This window comes from Tympanuchus pallidicinctus, unplaced genomic scaffold, assembly GCF_026119805.1.
Source record: "Tympanuchus pallidicinctus isolate F22 unplaced genomic scaffold, pur_lepc_1.0 scaffold11, whole genome shotgun sequence".
NCBI lineage: Eukaryota > Metazoa > Chordata > Aves > Galliformes > Phasianidae > Tympanuchus > Tympanuchus pallidicinctus.
The window spans coordinates 10,774,355-10,793,375 of NW_026294627.1; the positions used below are offsets into that span (position 1 = coordinate 10,774,355).

The 19,021-nt window shown below is 38.4% G+C and overlaps 1 protein-coding gene across 1 annotated transcript in view; it reads left to right on the forward strand.

Moving 5' to 3' along the window:
- Positions 1-19,021, forward strand: part of ARHGAP42 (Rho GTPase activating protein 42) — a 153,346-nt gene that overhangs the window by 16,065 nt on the left and 118,260 nt on the right. Inside the window, exon 2 of the mRNA XM_052670912.1 lies at positions 17,316-17,411. Within this exon, the coding sequence (XP_052526872.1) occupies positions 17,316-17,411 (96 nt within the window). The remainder of the gene's footprint in view (positions 1-17,315; positions 17,412-19,021) is intronic.

The window sequence follows — 19,021 nt, forward strand, 5'->3', positions numbered from 1 at the left end:
GCATCTGACTTCAGTGCACACCCAGAAATTTGTTCTGACATTTTTCTTTTATTCAGTAGCAAAAACCCATTAATTTTAAAATCACTTCCTTAGGTGTATTTTTTGGAAGCTATATACAAACCTGTAAAGTTAGCAGCTGTGTAATCTGTTAGCCACTGGAAAACTCAGACTTCTTACAGTGAAAACTTAATTCTGTTGCTAAGGAAGAATTTTTGAGGGTTATTATTGGATTGTTTTTCTTAAAGGGAAGTTTTATTTTTCATGTTGAAATAGGAGGAAAAAAATAAAGGCAGCCTGAATGTCATGAGAATTTGGTACTGTAAGCCACTCTTTTTTGAGTTAATTTGTGCTTTTTTTTTTTCCCCTAACACCTGCGTATATTTCTTGGTGTACTCCAAAACCAACAGGAAAATAATGTGCAATGAGGATATGTCATCTTTTATATTAATTCTCTGTTCCATACTATTTATGAATTTCTGCTTCCCACACTAATAGTGAGCATAGGTTATAATTAATATTGTACAATTAAATATTTAACTTTCTCATCCAACCATTCGGAGATCCATCCTGAGCCTCTTCTTCTCCAGGCTGAACAGTCCCAGCTCCCTCAGCCTTTCCTCATAGGAAAGGTGCTCCAGTCCCTTCCCCGTCTTGATGGCCCCTCATCAGGCTCTTCCCAGTGTGTGCACATCTCTCTGGTACTGGTGGGTCACAGGACTCCAGGTGCAGTTACACCAGTGCTGAATGGAGAGGAAGGATCGCTTTCCTCAGTCTGCTGATGTTCCTTTGCCTGATGCAGCCAAGAATACCGTTAGCCATTTTAGCAGCAAGGGCACTTCACAAATGAAGGGATTAAAGCAAATGAATTATATTTAATCTGTTTAATGCTATATGTTTTTCCTCAAGCAGCTGATATGTAAATGTACTTTGTAAACTCATGTCAGTGAAGCTGGGAGGAAGATGTTTTACTTGGCTGTTTGTGTACTCTCCTGAGTAACACAAAAACTTGTAGGCTGTTCATTGATTAATATTTACTTCCAATGTTTGGAAAAGCATTGTAATAGTTGTACAGAACACACTGAAAGAAGCAGACCTTGCAGTTAAGCGTTTCTCATGCTGCATTTGGAGAGCAAGCTCCAAAATCTGTCTTTTGTACTTGCCCTATAACTTCAGTTCCTATTTCTCAGTGGAAGCTATAAATATTTCCTAGACTAAATGAACAACTTTTTCCCCTACAGAGAATTCTAGTTCTGTTTTCAGAAGAATCAGTGATTTCAAAATTGCATCCCATTGCAGAACTTTTTAATAATCTTTCTAAGGTTTCCCACTTTTTTGGATAAAAGTTGTAACTTTGAGAAAATATTCCCACTTGTATTAAATTGAGGATAAAGAGGTCAATATATTAAGGACTGCTAGACTTTTGAAATTGAATCTAAAAGTCCTTTGAGGTGCTTTTCATTGTGGAAAGGGAGAGGAGAGTGTGCTATAATGGAAATCCAACCAATCAGTGAGCTGTGAGCCACACAAACCTGATGCTGCAAGCACAAGTTGTTAAGGCATGCTGGAGAGAAAATGATTTTATGGTGACAGCAGTGAAATTTTGCAGTCACTCTTTGGATAAAAGTACAGTCTTAGGGTTACGTGCCAGATTTTGCTTTATGAAGACTTAATAACAAATTACTGGCTCAGGTTCAGAGTGTTGTTGTGTTATTCTTTTTTCTTTCATCCTCCCAATGACCTGTTGACTTACTGAAGCTTTTCACTGTGTGTATAAACAAGATGGGTGGATATTCTCCCAAAGCATCATTAGCAGCTATTCCAGTTTCATTTTGTACATGGCAACAAGTGACTTTTCCCTGGGAGAAAACCTGCCCAGGCTTCCTTTGGAGCTAGTATGCAACAAAGTATTCAACTCAGTTTTCTTGATTGGCGAGATTAAGCTGACGAGGTTATGGAGTCAGATCTCACAGGTATTGGGAGTTACCATGGTTTTGAGAAATAAGATTTTTTCATATTTCTCTGTTAAAGCTATTTAAATGTAAACTGTTCTAATAAGTAAACATCAAAGATCAATTGTGAAAACCTTAATTGCTCTGTCCTGTCTTTTGTTCCAAAAAAAGATGCTTGATCTACACGTCAGCAAGTGACTGTTAAGTAAGCTTGTGTGTATTGTGTTCTTCATGTTCTCGGAGACCAACTTGAAACAGATACGGAGCACTGATGTTCTATAGGGGGTTGTGTTAGACGGATCAAATCAGTGGTTTTTGTTTTGCTTTCTTCTGAATGAAGTTAGAGGATTCTTTTCTCTATTTAATATAAAACTTTTTTTTTTAATATTGTGTCTCTTTGGGAGAAAAGAAGCTGCATCTTTCATGTGGACAGGGAGGTGTGAGGGGCTGCATTCTTTCCAGCTCTGGTTAATGTCTCCTCTCTGAAGGAATAGCATGTGGAGCAGTGGGCATGAAGCGGGGGCCCTGGAAGGCCTGCCTAATCATCAGTGTGCTGTGTGGCCTCAGGCAATCTTGCTTTCAGCATCTCCATCTGTTAAATAGGGCAATGGTGGTGCACGTTACAAAGAAATACATTTATTTTGCTGTCTTTGTAGACTTGGCTTGCATGAAGGATGAGATAATTCCATATTCATTACAGGATTTGGATGGTATGCAGTAAGCAATACAGGGAGGAGAAGAGGATTGAGGAAGACTGAACTCTGAGGAGAAAAAACAAGCGTTGAATAGCTTTTCATTTGGTGACTGCCCTCATGCTGTGAGCTAAGTTAGGAAAAGTTTTGAAGGAAATGGGTAAAGAAAATACATGTATGTGAGCACTGAAGATGGCAGGAGTGAAGCTGGATGGGCAGTGTTCTGTGGCAGCCTTTTGAATGCTTGCTTGGTAGCATAAGTCAACTTTTGTCACCTATTAATTTACTACCGATTCATCTAGTTTTACTGCTTAAAATTATGTTCAGTAGCACAGATTACTAACCAAGCTTCTGCTGAAGGATGACAGGCATGTAACATAACTGAAGGAATAGCAGTGCACTCCGCTGTCTTTGGAGCAGTTAAAGACGATACATCCTCCATCTATCCATCGTCACTTACCCTCTGAAGAACATCTCACATAGTTCAGCCAGCAAAATGGAACATCTTCATGGTCCTTAGTGTCACAGCATTAACATAGCTTCTTCTCCTTTGTTACTGTATTTGGTTAAAGGAGGTTACCCTGCAGGGAAGCAGCTAAAAGAGCACTTAACCATAGAGGTGAGTTGGTTCAGCCATGAGAGCGACAGCCTCCTCCTGGGATGGTGGTGAACAGCTGATGGGGTCCTGAGTCACTCAGTGTACTGCAAAATGTACATGTACAAATCTTCCTATGAAGAGCATAAGAACAACCACACTGGGTCAGGCCCGAGATTTATCCGGCCTTACATCCTGTCTCTAAATATGAGTAAGTGCTGTGCTGTGAGTTAGTTTTTTTTTTTTCTTTTCTCTCACACGTAGCACTGATGTCTAGGGTAGGGATAAGACAAGGCAAGAATGCTGTGATACTTCCTCTGCCTCCAGTGCTTTGCGGCTTGAAGATTTCCTGAACAGGAGGTTATGCCTTTAATAGCTCTCGACAGATTTTTCTTCTGTGAACTTCTCTAGTCCTTTCTTGAACCCACATACATTTGTAATATCCACAGTATCCGGTGGCAGAGAGTTGGATGATTTAACTATGCATTTTATGAAAAGCATCTTCATGTTGTTTGAGCTTGCTTTTTGTTTTATGAAGTAGCCTTTTGTTTTTACTTTCAAGAGATGGCCACCATTGCTGTACTGCTTCTGATTTTGTTGGAACTCTTACGATTCCTCAGCTGTCTTTTTCAGGCTGACGAGTGTTATTGCATTTCTTTAAGAAGATTTTTCTGCCATTTTTTTACCCTTGTCACATACCCCTGTGTCTTTCTCAGCAGTTTTGGGATGGTGTCAAGGAGGAAGACCAAACACACACGTGATGTTCAAATGCAGCCTGTTATGGATTGGTGGGGTGCCATTGTGATTTATCTGTCCTTTTTTTCCAGTTTCGAGTAATTGCTGATCTTTTATTTGCTTTTTAACTAGGCCTGAATATAAAGTAGTAAAACACTTGAGTTTTTAGTTAGATGGTTTAATGACAAAATCTCACTTGTGAGTGATAGGAGTTAGTTTAGAATTCATTAGAAATGCCATAATGTAAACAGTACTGGCACTAATGGATGCTGAGATTATTAATTAGAAGCTATCTCTCTACCAGAATGGTAACAAGAGGATGTTGTCATATGTTCGTAAATCTTTTAAGGGCTGAAAGCAGAAGAAAATCCCAGAGGATAAAAAGTTTTAAAAATAAAAAATCCTGCAGATGAGATATATGAATGCCTGGTTGGTGCTTCTTAGAAGTCATTTGACTGGACAAACTCAAGCAGAAAAGATAATTAGAGCTCCTTATTTTGTTTGAGAAATACAAGATTGCTGTGAAGTGCATGCAAGAGATGCTTCTTTTTCCCATGAAATACAAACAGCCTATTCCTTGATACGTTATTGTACTTAGATGATTACTGCTCTTTATGGGGTTTCTTCCTTGCCCTCTCTGAATGCAGTACAACTGGAAAGCAAGCAAAATACAGAAAGTATTTCCAAGCTGCAAAGGAAATAGCATCACATGCAAATTGGGGTAAACTGCAGACTTCTTGGGAACGCTTGATTCCTGAGCTCTACACACAGGAGCTCACACAGTGAGACCCATTCATGGATGTGGATTTTGTTATTTAAAGAAGCATGCTTGGTTTGATTATTTTTCTCCCATTACTAGAATGCAAGTTTACATTCTCATAAACATATCTGTAGGACTTTTAAGTACTTCCATGGCTTTCATCTTTCCATCTTTTTTCTTAATACTTTCCATTTTTGAAAGGTAAAAGAGGGCTGTAATGAGTGTATTGAACTTGTCTGCGGTATAAATCTGATGTTTGCTATGCATTCTCCCTAAGCAGTGAGAAGTAGCTAAGGACGGAGCCAGCTCCTTGTTTGATTGAGTGCAAGAAATTTCTTCAGGCCGAATTTGATGGAGGCATTCAGAGCCATTTCAGTGCACTAGTCACTTTGGTGTCTCAGCTCTGTCCTCCCTGTCTGGAAGTGCATATCTGAGTGTGTAAACAAATGCTGCTTATGTCCGTGTGTGTTTTTGCAAAAAATAAATACGTGCTGTTATCTGCAGTACTGAAGTTCATGTGACTGTAATATTAGTCTTCTGATCAAAGGAACCTAATCAAGCGTTGTATCCCTCAGCTCCAAGAGCTCAAAAGAATTTCATACAGAAAGTGTTTCATTTCCTTTAAAGCAAAGTGGTAGTATTTTTTCTTTAATGACCTAAATATACACATTTTGATTTTTTTCCCCCCTCTCCTCCTCCTTCTCTTCTTTCAAAACGTTTTACTTTGTTGCCCAAGTGCAGAAGACTTTGCCAGGAAGAAGGGTGAGCAAAGCTTCTGTTTCCCATGACCCTCGACTCTCATGTTGTTCCAAGAGCTCGCTGCTCTCAAATGCCTTGATAAGTGCTTTCATGCCTCCCCCGCCGGCCCCGGCCCATGCTGCTGATCTTCCTTCCAGCAGCTGTCTTTTCAGAACTGGAGAAATTACCCAATGCAAGAATTATGGCACGTACAAACACTTAAAGATGCACTGGAGAAATTTTTGCTGCTAAAAATCTGTACGTCGATGGAGTGACTGCTGCAGTGATTTATTCTTGGTTTTCCTGGAAGCAGTTTGTATACAGCTCCATGCTCATACTAGATCACAGCAATTCTACCTTTTTTAATTTTTATTTTTTTCCCTGAATGTACATTTAGTAGGGAAGATTCATCCACATAGAACAAGGTGCAGATGGTAGAACCAAGCTTGCCTGCATGCTGAGGCTTTTTCTGAATGCGTTACAACAGCTTGAAGTGTATTATGAAACTGTATTATCATATACTGCTTTGTTTTTTGCTGTGTATAAATAGACATGGGCATTTTTAATTTTTTTTTTCTGGATTCCTTGTTAGATCAAGAACAGAGAAAAGTCTGTATTTTAAAACACTAGTGAAATCAGACCCTAAAAGTAGATGCACCCGTATCTTATATTGTGCTAGGGATCTGGGAATTCCCATGTTTTTTCTGGCAGCTCTGGGGTTGCTAGACAGGAAGTCACTTTCTGCTTTTTCAACCTCTGGCAGCATCTGGTCTTAGTTTCTGTGCTTTTTTTTTTTTCTTTGCTTTTTTTGCGATACTTCTCCGCCTGCTTGCATTCTCTGGGATGTGCCAGGAGTGAGAAATGACAGCAGCAAGCCCGATAAAAACCATGCTTCGAAGAAAGAGATTGGGGGAAAGAAAAGACTGCACTGCTGCTCCAGCTCACTGGGAAAGACTGACACTGCTCTGGGAAATAAACAAACATCTGTGGGGTGGAGGAAGAATGTGGAAGATCATTAAAGAGCGTGTAAAATCCCCAGAAGGAGCAAGAGAAAGTATGTTGAGGGTCAAAGCAGAGTTGCATGGAGTAAAATTTAAGAACCTGGATAGAAAACTGTGCAGAAGTTCATGTAAAGTGATGCAGAAGAAAATATGAAAAAATAATAACAGAATTACAGGGCAAAAAAATTGATGTCTTCTAGCCTTTTCCAGCCTTCTAGGTTTTTGGTATGATCTTATGTTGACTGCTGTTCCAGGTTGTTTGTCATTCGAATAAGTGATAAAACAAAATGGCAATTAATTGCATTTGAAAAAAAGGATAAAAATAAGATGTATACAGTGCATAAGCAGCCCTGACTTGCGCTGAGTTAATTAATCTGTTGTTGCTCAAAGCTCTTACTCAGTATTACCTCAATATCTTTTTGTACCATAGGAACTGGTTTATGAACAGAGGATCTGCTCTTCATATGAATTGAGGTTCTGTGATTGTGGGTCAGCTGCCTCTTGGGGTCACCACAGCCAGGCTCCTTTAGCCTGCATAGTGAGAGGTTGTCAAACTGCAGCTTTCTGGAAAGCATAGCTACGTGTAAGGAAAGGCAGCGTGAGCTGTATATAACTTTTCCACTGAAGTGAGCAACGTGAATGTTAGATAAACCTGCAAACAATAAGGAGAGTCAGGAGCAATTATTTACTATGTGCTATAAGCAGACAGAGCTTCTTTTCAGGAATGTTTCATGTCATGCTTTCCTGAGTGGTTAAATAGGCTCGGGTGTTGGGATCTTCTGATACCAGAGCTATGGAAAATTGTTCTGTCAGTGGGTGCAAGGGAAATACTGAGTAAGTGCCAATTTTCTGTAATTTTAAAATGGAAAGAAGCAGGGAGGTGTTCTTATATTCAGGAAAAAACTTTGTGTACATGAATACGCAGTACCAAAAAAATAATGATTATTGTTCTCTCACATACATGGCTCTGCATGTGTTGGAATCCATCCTGTGGCTCTTGGATGAGAAGTTCAGTGGGTGAAAATGGGTGTGTTTGCAAAACAGGCATTGTATGGAAATGTTTTGTGTGAGTATAATCTAGAAAAATGTAATAGTGCACTAACATTATTATCAGGTTGTACCCTACAGCCTGTGTTTATGATTTAAGAAGTAACATGAAGCCAATTGCGTTCCGAAACTTCTGGTCATATTTGTGGAAAATATGCAGAAAATTACAATTGGTAGTGAAGGACAACTTTGCTTTCTGCTTTGAACCTCATGATTAGTCACTTGTAAAGGTTTTATTGTTGCATTAACTCTGTGGATTTGGTTTTAGGCTTGGAAGGCTCAGCGCCTGGTAATTCCCAGTGTAGTCAGTTTGTTTTCTAATCAGATACTGCAGTGTTGTTGAACATTCAGTCATACGAACAAAAGTAGTGGGAGAGAGGGGATTTTGCAGAACTGAAGTAATAAGGATTAAAATGCAAGGAGGTGGGAATATTGAAACAAAACAGAATTACGCCACTTAACGTAGCGAAACTGTCAAGCTCCATTTAAGCTTGACCTTTAGAGAAGCAGATTTGCAAAATGTGCTGTGTGGTGTGCTGTGGATCTGTGCTCACCGAACATGCTCACTGAAAGCAAAGGATTTCAGTTATGGTTTCTTTCTTTTCATGTTTTTAAACTGTGTAAAGTCAAAAGAGTTATTCGTATAGATTTTATGGCTTCTATGCACCAAGCTAAAATTCTTTCTGTTCTTTCTGTGTGTTTAGATGAGTAAGATTAGCTTTCTGCATTTACAGACAGAACTGGGGTGGGAAGAGTAGAAAGAGGGATGGAACATGACCAATTTTGTTTTTTGACACTATAAAGTTGTTTGGTTGAGAAGTTTTACTGCTGGGGCATTTTAGTGTGATTTTATTAAGAGAGCATATTTCAGTACAATGTAAATGTGGCCAAAAAAATATTGTCTCGTTAAACATCAGCGTTCTTGGGGTGTTTTCACAAACATGTTGGATTTATCACTTCATCAGAAGACAAATGTTAAGAATATTCCAAGTGCTTTGGAAGTTTCTAACATAAGCGAGCTGGGTTTTGAAGAAGTTGTAGTAATTAGCTATAAATCACGTTGGAGATATGGACTTTCCAATAGCTTTTGCATCACACTGTTAAGAAAGCAGGGTTTTTGCTACATTTGCTTAGGGAGATTTCTCAGTGCTCAATAGAATGAGAAAGTAAATTGTGCACTTTTCTCATGGAAACATACATGAATAAGAAGATGACACTGAAAATTTGTGAACTGCTGTAGTGCTTTATTTAACCCCGGGGGAATGAGGCAATGCACGGATTATGTGTTGATATAGTCTGTTGATGTCTGTTCCCTGAAGATGATGAGAAAGAAATTAGCTTCCCTGAAGTGAAAGAGCAAAATATTGAGCCTAAGGTGGAAAAGCAACATGGAATTGTTGGGCTGGAGGGCTGTTTATTTTAGTTGCATTGCGTTGTTCCATGAATAGTAAGTTGGCAAATAACCTGAACACCAGTGCAAATGGCAAAGAGAGGAGATAAAGAGTTCATTGACAGCAACAACAAAACTCTGTGTCAGTGCTGAGCAATGGCCCTTGTGCTGAAAAACCTTTGGCTCTGGACACTGGGCTCTGTATCCCATTGTGGTCTTCTCTTGTGGCTTCTTTATAAAGCATTATGGCCAGTGGCCAGCATGATCTCCATGTGCCCTGCAGAGAGGCTCTCTGCTGTGCCAGCCTGCCCTGGCTTTGGCTGAATTAAATGCTTCTGTAGAAATTTGGAAAAAATGCAATTCCTCATAAGAGGGTTGTTGTTTGTGGTTTGTTGTTGTTTTGTTTTTTTTCCTATGACAGTCAGAAAAGTTTGATCTGAAAATTAATTTGACTCAGTTATGAAGAATAACAAATGTATGTGTGTGCATGGAAGTGTAAATAAATTCATTAAATTTACTTCTCAGAATAGAAGTGCCACAAGCAATACCCCATGCTCTGGAAAAGACTCCAGTGATGGAAAGTCACTTAAAACCAAAGGTGGCTGAAGCTTTTTCAGCTGGTTTTATGGATTTATGTTTGTATTTTAAAGGAACGTTAGCATGCATTTTAATTTGCTTTTTAACTGTAGGTGATACTGGCATGTCCTGGTGTTACAGTGCGGATATTTTATTAAGCTAGGATTACCTGTTCTGGCAGCAAAACCCAGAATTCTTTTAACATGTAGAGCTGAGTGAATTAATTGCATTTCAGAGATGTGTGACAACATCATTGTGCTCCGCACCAGTTCTTTGGGTGAATTTACAGCTGCTGTACAGATCCCCTTGTTTGGGCTGATTTTCTGTCATACGTATGAAATTGGAAACTTTTCTCTATGTGGTAGTTACCTTGGCAGTTGATTTTCATTATTATTTTTTTTTTCATTCTAATGCAATAGTGAACTATGAAGACTGGAAAGAGGTTAAAAAAAAATGCATTTTAGTGCTGTTTTCTGAATTAAGATCAACAGCTGTGAAGCTGGAATTTCTAGTGAGAAAGCCCTCAAGGCAGGAAAGAACGTGAAGTGTAATGGTGATAGACACAAACTTGTATGATCACTGCTTTTAACTGCTTAATCATTCATGCTGCCTAAATATAACCATGCTGCCAGCTGCTGTGTTTGCAGCCTGTGATGTGGAAGAAGTTGTCCCACTGTGACTTGTTCTAGTTACAATCAAATTGACTGTAGCAAACACAGAAGCTGTTGAAGTTCAGTGCTTCTCAGTGGGGTGTTCTTGTTCCTCCGGCTTATTTCTGGCTGTTGATTTAGCTTGCCTGCTTGAAGTTCTGTCCTGTATAAAGTAACAAAACCAAGGCAATTCCTGGTTCATCTGCACAATAAAGAAGCATATTATGTAGTATTTAAGGATACATGTATCTCACAACTATTTTCTTGACTAAATAATATTATAAAAATTTGTACTTCTAATACTGCTGCTCCCCTCCCTCCCCTTCTTTTTTTTCCTTTTACATGCATAAATCATTAAATGTTTCCTTGCCCATGTCTTCTGGTGCAGTAAGAATGCTGCAAATCACGCTTATAGCTGCTGGTTCACAATGACAACATCTCTATTATAAATCTACTTTTTCAAGTGTTTAGATAACTTAGCCAGAATAATTGTTTCTAGGATGAGAATTACTTATGGAATAAATCAAGAAAATGAATGTGTCTGTTAAGCAATTAAAAACCAAAAAAAGTGAGTCGTTCATTTTCAGTTTCTGAGAAGGAATAAAAGTCAGTTACCTCAGTAAATGGTTGTCTATATTTTATCATGCCATTTTATCAAGTATACTAGCAGTATCATTCAGTTCCTGCTGCTGCTTTCACATTTTTCAGTTTCTCAGTGCTCTGTTCTGTTTGAGTAGCTCAGGTTCTATTTAACCTGTATGTCAGTGTGTTCCAAATGGAAGAGCTGATAAGGAGAGGCCACCCGGTGCTTCTTCAGTCCTACCTAACACAGGAAGCAAACAGCCTAGAGGCTTGAAACTGAAGATAGCTCTGCTCAATCTCTGTTCCAGTCTTCAGCTACCCCAAAATGCAGTTGACTGCTGACTTCCCCCTCTGCTCAGCCATGGCCCTTTCTTTTATGCTGCCTTGAGAGCCCAACAGCAATAACTTTGTGTTGGGTCATCAGAGCTGCCGCTGTTATTATTTTAGCCAGTGTCTGCTTTAAAGTGCAGCTTGCTGCATTTCTGCCTGTACTCTAGAGTTCATCTGGGCATCTTTAATCTTCTTGCTAGATTCCAGCTGCTATTTTTCTTCATTAACCTGGTGAGAGACACCGAGTTTTTCCAGAATGATTGACATCACTCAGGGGGAATGATGTTTATTGGAATTTCATTTCCTAAAGAAATCATCTTTATAAGTAAACAAGAGCCCTTTGATGTGTCCTCGGAACAGTTTGTTGTAGGCTGTTACTTGGGCAGGGACATGAGCTCTTTGCAAGCCCCCCAAACCTTTGCTCTTGGAGCTTTTTGGTCTCCTGTGTGGATGATGTGAACTTGCTGCTGTTTTTCTAGCTGACAAGCTGGCAAAGCCAACCAACCTTCATATCCCCACCAAAAGAAATCTGAGTGTTTATGATACTGTGCAAATCTTTTCAAGTTTCATTGTCAGTAGAGCTTAGTCTTTGTTGTGAAGGGCTGTGCCACAACTCACACACTCAGTCTTTCATCTTTCAGGTAATGTATCCATCATTTCATCACCTTGTTGCAACATATTGCCTCTTCTTCCTCCAGGCCTTGGGCAAGAATTCAATGTTTTAACAAATCTAGGATAAGAAAATTGAAGAGCAGTTATAGTGTGAAAGTAATTCTTAGTTTTATCTTACTATTCCCAGCATGTTAAGTTTTAACTGGAGCCTAAAATGAATTATTAGTAACAATTGTTATTTAGCTTATTTAGTTATCTGAAACCTAAAGTGTTACAGTTCAAATTAGATTCCCCTTTTTTTGGCAATTTGAAGTAATGTGAATCTTAAATAAACCCAACCTCTAGTATGACGCATTTTTTTGTCAACTTCTTTTGCTTAAATATGTATTGAGAAGATTGATCAAAAATACGAAAGTTCAGGAGGAAATCAGAGATTCAGGAAGAAGTGGTTTCCATTAGGGAAATGTGTTTTGTAATATTCCTGAGTAAGTGATGGCTGCTACTGTTCTTTCATTAGTGTTATGGTACTGATATTTTGTATTATATGCATCTGTATCTAACACTGCTATTATATGACCTTCTTGTGATTAAGCTGTAATTGTCCTTTCACTGTTTCCAGCCACATTTTACTGTGTTTCTTTGAGTACTTTTCAGTACTACCTCTGACCAAACTCCATGAACTCCCCCAGCTGGTTGACTGACTTGATTCAGCCCTACCAAAGAAGTCAGCTCCACCTCAGTTACCTCCTCCCCTAAATGTGTCAGAGCAAATGGCTGCTCTGCACTACCAACACCACTGCTCACCTGACTGTAGTTTTTCTGTGTGGCTGGGGAGCACGGGGCACATGGGGGGGGTGAATACTGCTGGAAAAGGAATGTGAAGAGCAGCTGAAAGTGCCATTTAGAAGACCACTCCAGTAACCTCCACAGTTTGGAGCGTATTTTCATTCTTTCCTTGGCATCCAGGGAGTATGCACTGAGTGCCTCTAGAAAAGCAAGGACAAGACTTACATTATCTTGGAGACTTTTGAGTGACTGTGCTTCCCTTGGACTTGTACTGCCAGATACTGCTGGTAGATAAAGCTGATGAGGCTTTTGTAGTAACTTGGAACATCAGCAGACTTTCCTCTGAAGAGATTTCTATCCTAGGCTAAGTGGAAAATTCTAGTTAATGTGTACTAGAAAAAAAGGTGGAGATGGCTATTAAGATCTACATACTAGAAGACGAGAAAGAGTGACTCTTGCATTGCTACATAGCTTATAGATCATAAAAAGCTGATTTAAATAGTGACTGACATTTCTGCATCTGCAAGAAGCAGAATGCATTGAGATTTCTCAATGACATTAAGATTCTGGGATGTATGGTTATAAATGACATCTTGTAAAGCTGGAAAGGGTTTATGCTCTATCTCTTTTCATTTTCTTCATGGTATTATTTGCCTGTCCTGAAGAGGCAATGGCTCTTAAATCAGGTCTAATTCAATTTTGAATTCTTGGATCTGTGACAGACAACCTGCTTGTTTCCCAGCTTGTCCTTTTGCTGGGACCAGATGAATAGGTAACAGGTCAAAGTGGTGATGTGCATAAGAAGATGATAAACAGAACTATAATTGCACTGCTTGGTCCAGTTTTGGTACCTTATCTGCTGTGTAGAGCTTTGAGTGCTTACAGAATCCTATTGCTGCCTCTCTGAAGCTGGCCAAGTCAGTCAGTAATTTCCTGCAGAATAATATGTTTAATATTTCCAGGTAAAATGAACTTTGTACAGAATCTCTAAACGAAGCATTATAAGAAACCTCTGACTTTAGAACTGCATGTATTCTTTGCAGTGCTTAATAGCTGTACCCTTAATACAACATCTTCAGAGATTTTCAAGCTATTAGAATAGATCTCATCTGGAGTCAGAAGTCTCCAACTGGTATCATTTTGGATGATTTGAGCAAGTTATCTGATGAGCCATGTAATTTTTATTACATTTTTCGTAGCCAACATTTTTAAGTTGAATTAAATATGTTTTCTTCAGGTTCAAAATGTAGGAGAACATTAACACTGATTTGCTCACACAGTGAAAGATCAGCAGCTGTGCATGACTAATCTCATATATAAAATGGAGACTCCACCTCGTTTATTGTTACTAATTGTTTTCCTTTCCCTTGACACTTGTTCCTGTGAACATTGTACATGGAGAAGAGTGACAGGGTAGAGTCCTTTCTCCCTCGCTTCCTTTCTATGAACATTTAGTAGATTGTCCAGAGGAAATAAATCTGCGTTCATATTAGTGATACTTAATTGTTATACTTTCATAGAGTGTCTCGAGTTGAAGGGACTGATAAAGATCACTGAGTCCAATTCCTGTCTCCACACAGGATCACCTAAAAATCAAACTATGTTTCTGAGAGCATTGTCCATCCTGATAGTGCTGACAACAGACCATCTTTTTTGTTTGTCCACCTTACAACTGTTGATTCCTTCCAGCACAGTTGGTGTGCAGCAGTTTTGCAGAATTATGTAGGATTCAGTGAAGCGACTTGGTGGACAAGCTAGCAGTTCAACTGTGGTCCTTTAAACTGAGAGCAACATGTTGCATACCAACTGAAGTTTGGTCTAACAGCTGTAGAACAGTATGTTACTTAGATACCAGATATATTTGCATAAAACACAGAGTGCTTAACCTCTTCAGAAAGATTTATTTTGTTTTCTTCTATAGTAACAGTAGGAGACAGTTTGTGTTTAGCTTCTGAATTGTTAATGTAATGAATAATAAAATTTTCATGTACAGTAGGAGATGTTCAGTAAGGATGCAGTAATTTAATTCTGCACGGCTTTCAATGGAAAATGTGGTATATTTTGCTAAGATGTCAGGAAACTACAGGTGATTTTGTATGATGACAAATTCTATTACCAGTATCAGTATTTGAAGGACAGTGTCTCTCATGAATAAAAACAGGATTTGTAGAGAAAATGTTGGAAAGCAGATTTAAGGAGGTTTTATCGAGGCAACATATTTTTATCTAAAGAAAATACAAAAATTCTTTCTTTTATTCCATGCCTAGAAATGATTAAATCTTCAAAATGCAGTTGGAATATGCATATATAAAGGAAATATGTATTGAATTTGCTGTGCTTTGACTTTCAAATATTGTAAGTAATTACTAAGCAATTCTTACTGTTAGAGTTCACGATTTTCTTTTAAAAGAAGGATATTTTCTAAATTTTTCAAAGAAACAATCAACTAGGACAGATATTTAAAAGCTTCTGTGCTAATTTTATGTCCAATTATTTCTAATCTTTTAGAAGTTTTAATTATTCAGGGAGGTAGATCGTAGGTTGAAGGAAGGGGAAACCTGTCCTTATAAGGGGTGAGATTTTTTTCCTTTATTCTGTTCTGCTTATCAGTAAGATACAGATTTGGTTTTACCATTTCTATACATCCTAGCTATTTTTCTGATATAACCATTCATGGACTGATGCACTCTGTTGACTTATAGAATCACCATGGTTGGAAAGGACCTCAAAGATCATCCAGTCCAACTGTTCACCTGTCAGCAGTATTCCCACTGAACCACGTCCCTACTGCAGCTGCACATTTCTTGAACATCTCCAGGGGTGGTGACTCCGCTGCCTCTCTGGGCGGCCCATTCCAGTTTGTAACCACTCTTTCAGAGAAAAAAATTTTCCCGACATTCAACCTGAACTTCCTCTGGTGCAATTTCAGACCGTTCGCTGTAGTCCTGTTGCTAGTTATGTGGGAGAAGTGGCTGACCCCCACCTCACTACAGTCTCCTTTCAGGTCATTGTAGAGAGCTACGAGGTCTCCTCTGAACATCCTGTTCTCCAGACTGAACAATCCCAGCTCCCTCAGCTGCTTCCCATAAGACTTGTGCTCCAGACTCCTCACCAGCTTTGTTGCCTGTATGAGCATGCTCCAGGGCCTCGATGTCTTTCTGATAGCGAGGCCCCAAACTGAACACAGTACTTAAGATGTGGCTTCACCAGTGCTGAGTACAGGAGGGCCGTCACTTCTTTGCTCCTGCTAGCTGCACTGTTTCTGGTACAAGCCAGGATGTAGTTGGCCTTCTTGGATGCCTGGGCACACTGCTGGCCCACATCTAGCCAAGTGTCAACCAACATCTCCAGGACATTTCTTCCACACAGGAAACTGCATGTGAAATTGTTTAACAGCCTCAGGTCAGAGAATGCTTTTTGGCTCATTGATATCTGTCAGCAGTGTCAGCAGACACAGAGCAAATACAGGGGCAGGGCAAAATCCTGATAGGAACTGTGACCTTTGGTAATGGGTACCTTCAATTACAGAAGAATCTTTGCAGTCATCTTATTGTGTGGATCCTGATTTGAAAAGATTTAGAAAGGTTTTCAGCTCTTATTTTGTTTAGGACAGTGGCATGTTTTTTATTGTTGGAGATATTAAGTCTGTGTGTGTGTTTATGTCTTGATATTAGACATTAGGCCAGTATCTACATTTATACACTAGATTTTATTCATACAAGAATAAAATACAGTCTTCCAGTTCTGCCTCAGCTCTGAGGGTTTTGGTGCAGCTAGATGAGTATCTTAGCGCTTTCTAAGAGCAGTGCATGAGGTTGGTAAGGACCTCTGGCTCCATCTGGCCCAGACCCTGATCCAGCAGGGACACTCCGAGCAGGGTGCCCAGGACCACATCCAGGCTTTGGAAGATTTCCTAAGAGGAATACACAGTGCTTTTGGAACAGAGTCAGTGACTTGTCTTTTGCTTGTGTCTTAACCCCACCATGTCTTTAGGTTAGATTTAGTGGATATCAGAGTCTTTATTGTAAACTTTTCTAGCTTCTAAACAGTTAACATATATATGACCTCAAGGACATGGATAATTCTTGCTGCTTTTGTGGGCTCATCTAGGCTGATAACATTTTTAAATCTTGACTGTGTTTGTTACCACATTCATCTCTGCATTTACCGTTAGTACACCTAATGAAGGAAAGAACAGGTTTATATGGTTACCATGATATTCTGCTCATGAATATGATTTGCTGGAATGTATAGAGTTCTAATGAATTTTTGTGCTATATGGTTTGGATTCTTTTGTTATTTCATTGAATCTTAAGATCCACTGTGTGTAATTCAGTTAGAACAGTGCTGAAAGACCATGGGTCATCTACATAATTAGCAGGCATTCTTTTTTTCCCCTTTTGATGTTTTTTAAAAAACTTTCTGTGTAAGATTATCCAATGTTGGTGTATTAGAATAGTGAGAATGTAATTTTTTTTTGTAAAGTCATGTGTAAAAGAAGTTATTGTTATTTTTGTCTCAGTCTCTGAACTTCTAAACAATTGTAGTATTTTACATCTGTGATATACCAATAAACACTAATGTGTTGTTTTTTTTTTTTAATATATAGTATTTTTAAGAATTATAGCAGTTCTTCATTTATCAACAAAATGTATGTATTTGTCTACAAAATCTGGCAGCTAGCATGTTTCTGGGATACGTCAAGTAGTTGGATTTTATATAGCGATAGGAATTTTTAAAAGAAGTTACTGTGTAAAGAAGTGTTACCAGCAAGGAAAGTTTGTGAACAAGATGAATGAAGAATTGCTTCAAAGAAGTGGTGATGGAATAACACTGGTTTTCATGTTTCTTTTTCTTTCTCTTGAATTTTAGATTTATCCATGGCAGTGCAAAAATTTTCACAATCCTTGCAAGATTTCCAGTTTGAGTGTATTGGAGATGCTGAAACTGATGATGAAATTAATATTGGTAAGTATCTCCTGCAATACTTCATAAATTTGTGTATGTTTCTTATATTATTGTTACAGTGAGGCGAAGTACTATTTAATGGTGCATGTAATAAAAGAATGGAAAGGACTCAGAACGTGGGAAGCTTGCAAGATTTTAAAAGGACTTGTCAAAAAAAAAAAACAACAAACAACCACTGACAACCTATGGCTTCATGATGTAATTCAGTTCTTCGTAGTTTGAAGAATTCATATGAGTTTTTCAGCTGAGTCAGCTGTGAATCTTCTAAATCCTGCTGCTGTTTTTAATTTCCAGTTTTCTTTGGGATACTGAAAGGTATGCAAGTTTCCCATGAGCTAACCTGGGTCTACAAGAAACACTTAAGTACCTAGTAAGACGGAGGAAGTGTTTAAGGATCTAAAAACAGGAATATGTTCTTTACAGCTTGTGCATTCCTAAGTATATAGTTGTCTGAGTTTTTGCCAGTAAAATTTACTAGCTGCTTAATGGTCTGTCTCTGCACACCCAGAACTTCGGCACTCACAAAACTGAACAGCTCAGCTTGTCTTGAAAGTAAGTCTCTTTAGCATCTTCAAAATAATTTTTCTTCAGCAGATGGAAGAGCTACACCTGAGTCTGGCATTCAGAAATCCCATTGCTCTTTATTCCAGAGCATTGCTGTAGTTACTGCAATGCTTTCAGGCAGCTGGAGTGCTCCAGCTTCTGTTGATGAGAAACCTGGATACTGATCCATCTTCAACATGCCTGTGTTCGTATTGTGAGCGTTAGGTACCTTGTTCCTCCCATGCCTCTCTCAAAACAATGGGAACTGGTTGTTGAAGAGTTGCTCCTAAAAATAAGTAATTTGGCACTTCAATAGGGAATGTAGGATTTTTAAATTAAAAAAAAAAAAAAAAAAGTGTCTTCATAATGTTGAGGGGAAACAAAAACGTATTTAACGTATTTGCTCACTTACTGACGAGCTTAAATTTTAAAATCTAAAATTGTTTTATGTTTACATTAAATATTTACTTTGTGATTTCATACAAAATGATTTCTAAAACAGTGGAACATAATAGTGCAGCACACATTTGGAAATTGATAGGGGAGTATGAAAAGGGTGGAATTTAGTAATAGAATTTAGTAGTTTAGTGTGAATGTTTATCCCTTTGTTGAATTTTAAAACATTCAAGAAAATAGAAGAACATTTTTGTCCAGGGACATGAAGCACTGTATGCTAATTTACTCAATACAGTACTTTGTCCTGTGATTTATTTCTTTTCTGATTTGTTAAATGCACATATACTGAAAAGACTCATATGTATGCACTTTTTTGGCATTCTGTATTATTTCTTGGCTGATAAAAGTTAGCTTGTACATATTTTATGCATTTAAACTAAATCTACAGTATCTCAGTTTTATATCTTAGATTTGGTCCATTTTTATTTTTCTAAAGGCATAAATTTTGCATTTCAAATGAGGTAACTGGTGGCAAGGAGGACTTTCATTTTACTGGTAACCTAAGTGTAGAAAAGACAAGACATTTTATTGTTTAGACATTAAACAGGCATTTAAAACTGTTTAGAAAAAAACCAAGTTCATGAAGCTTGACAGCTGATTTATTTCACTTG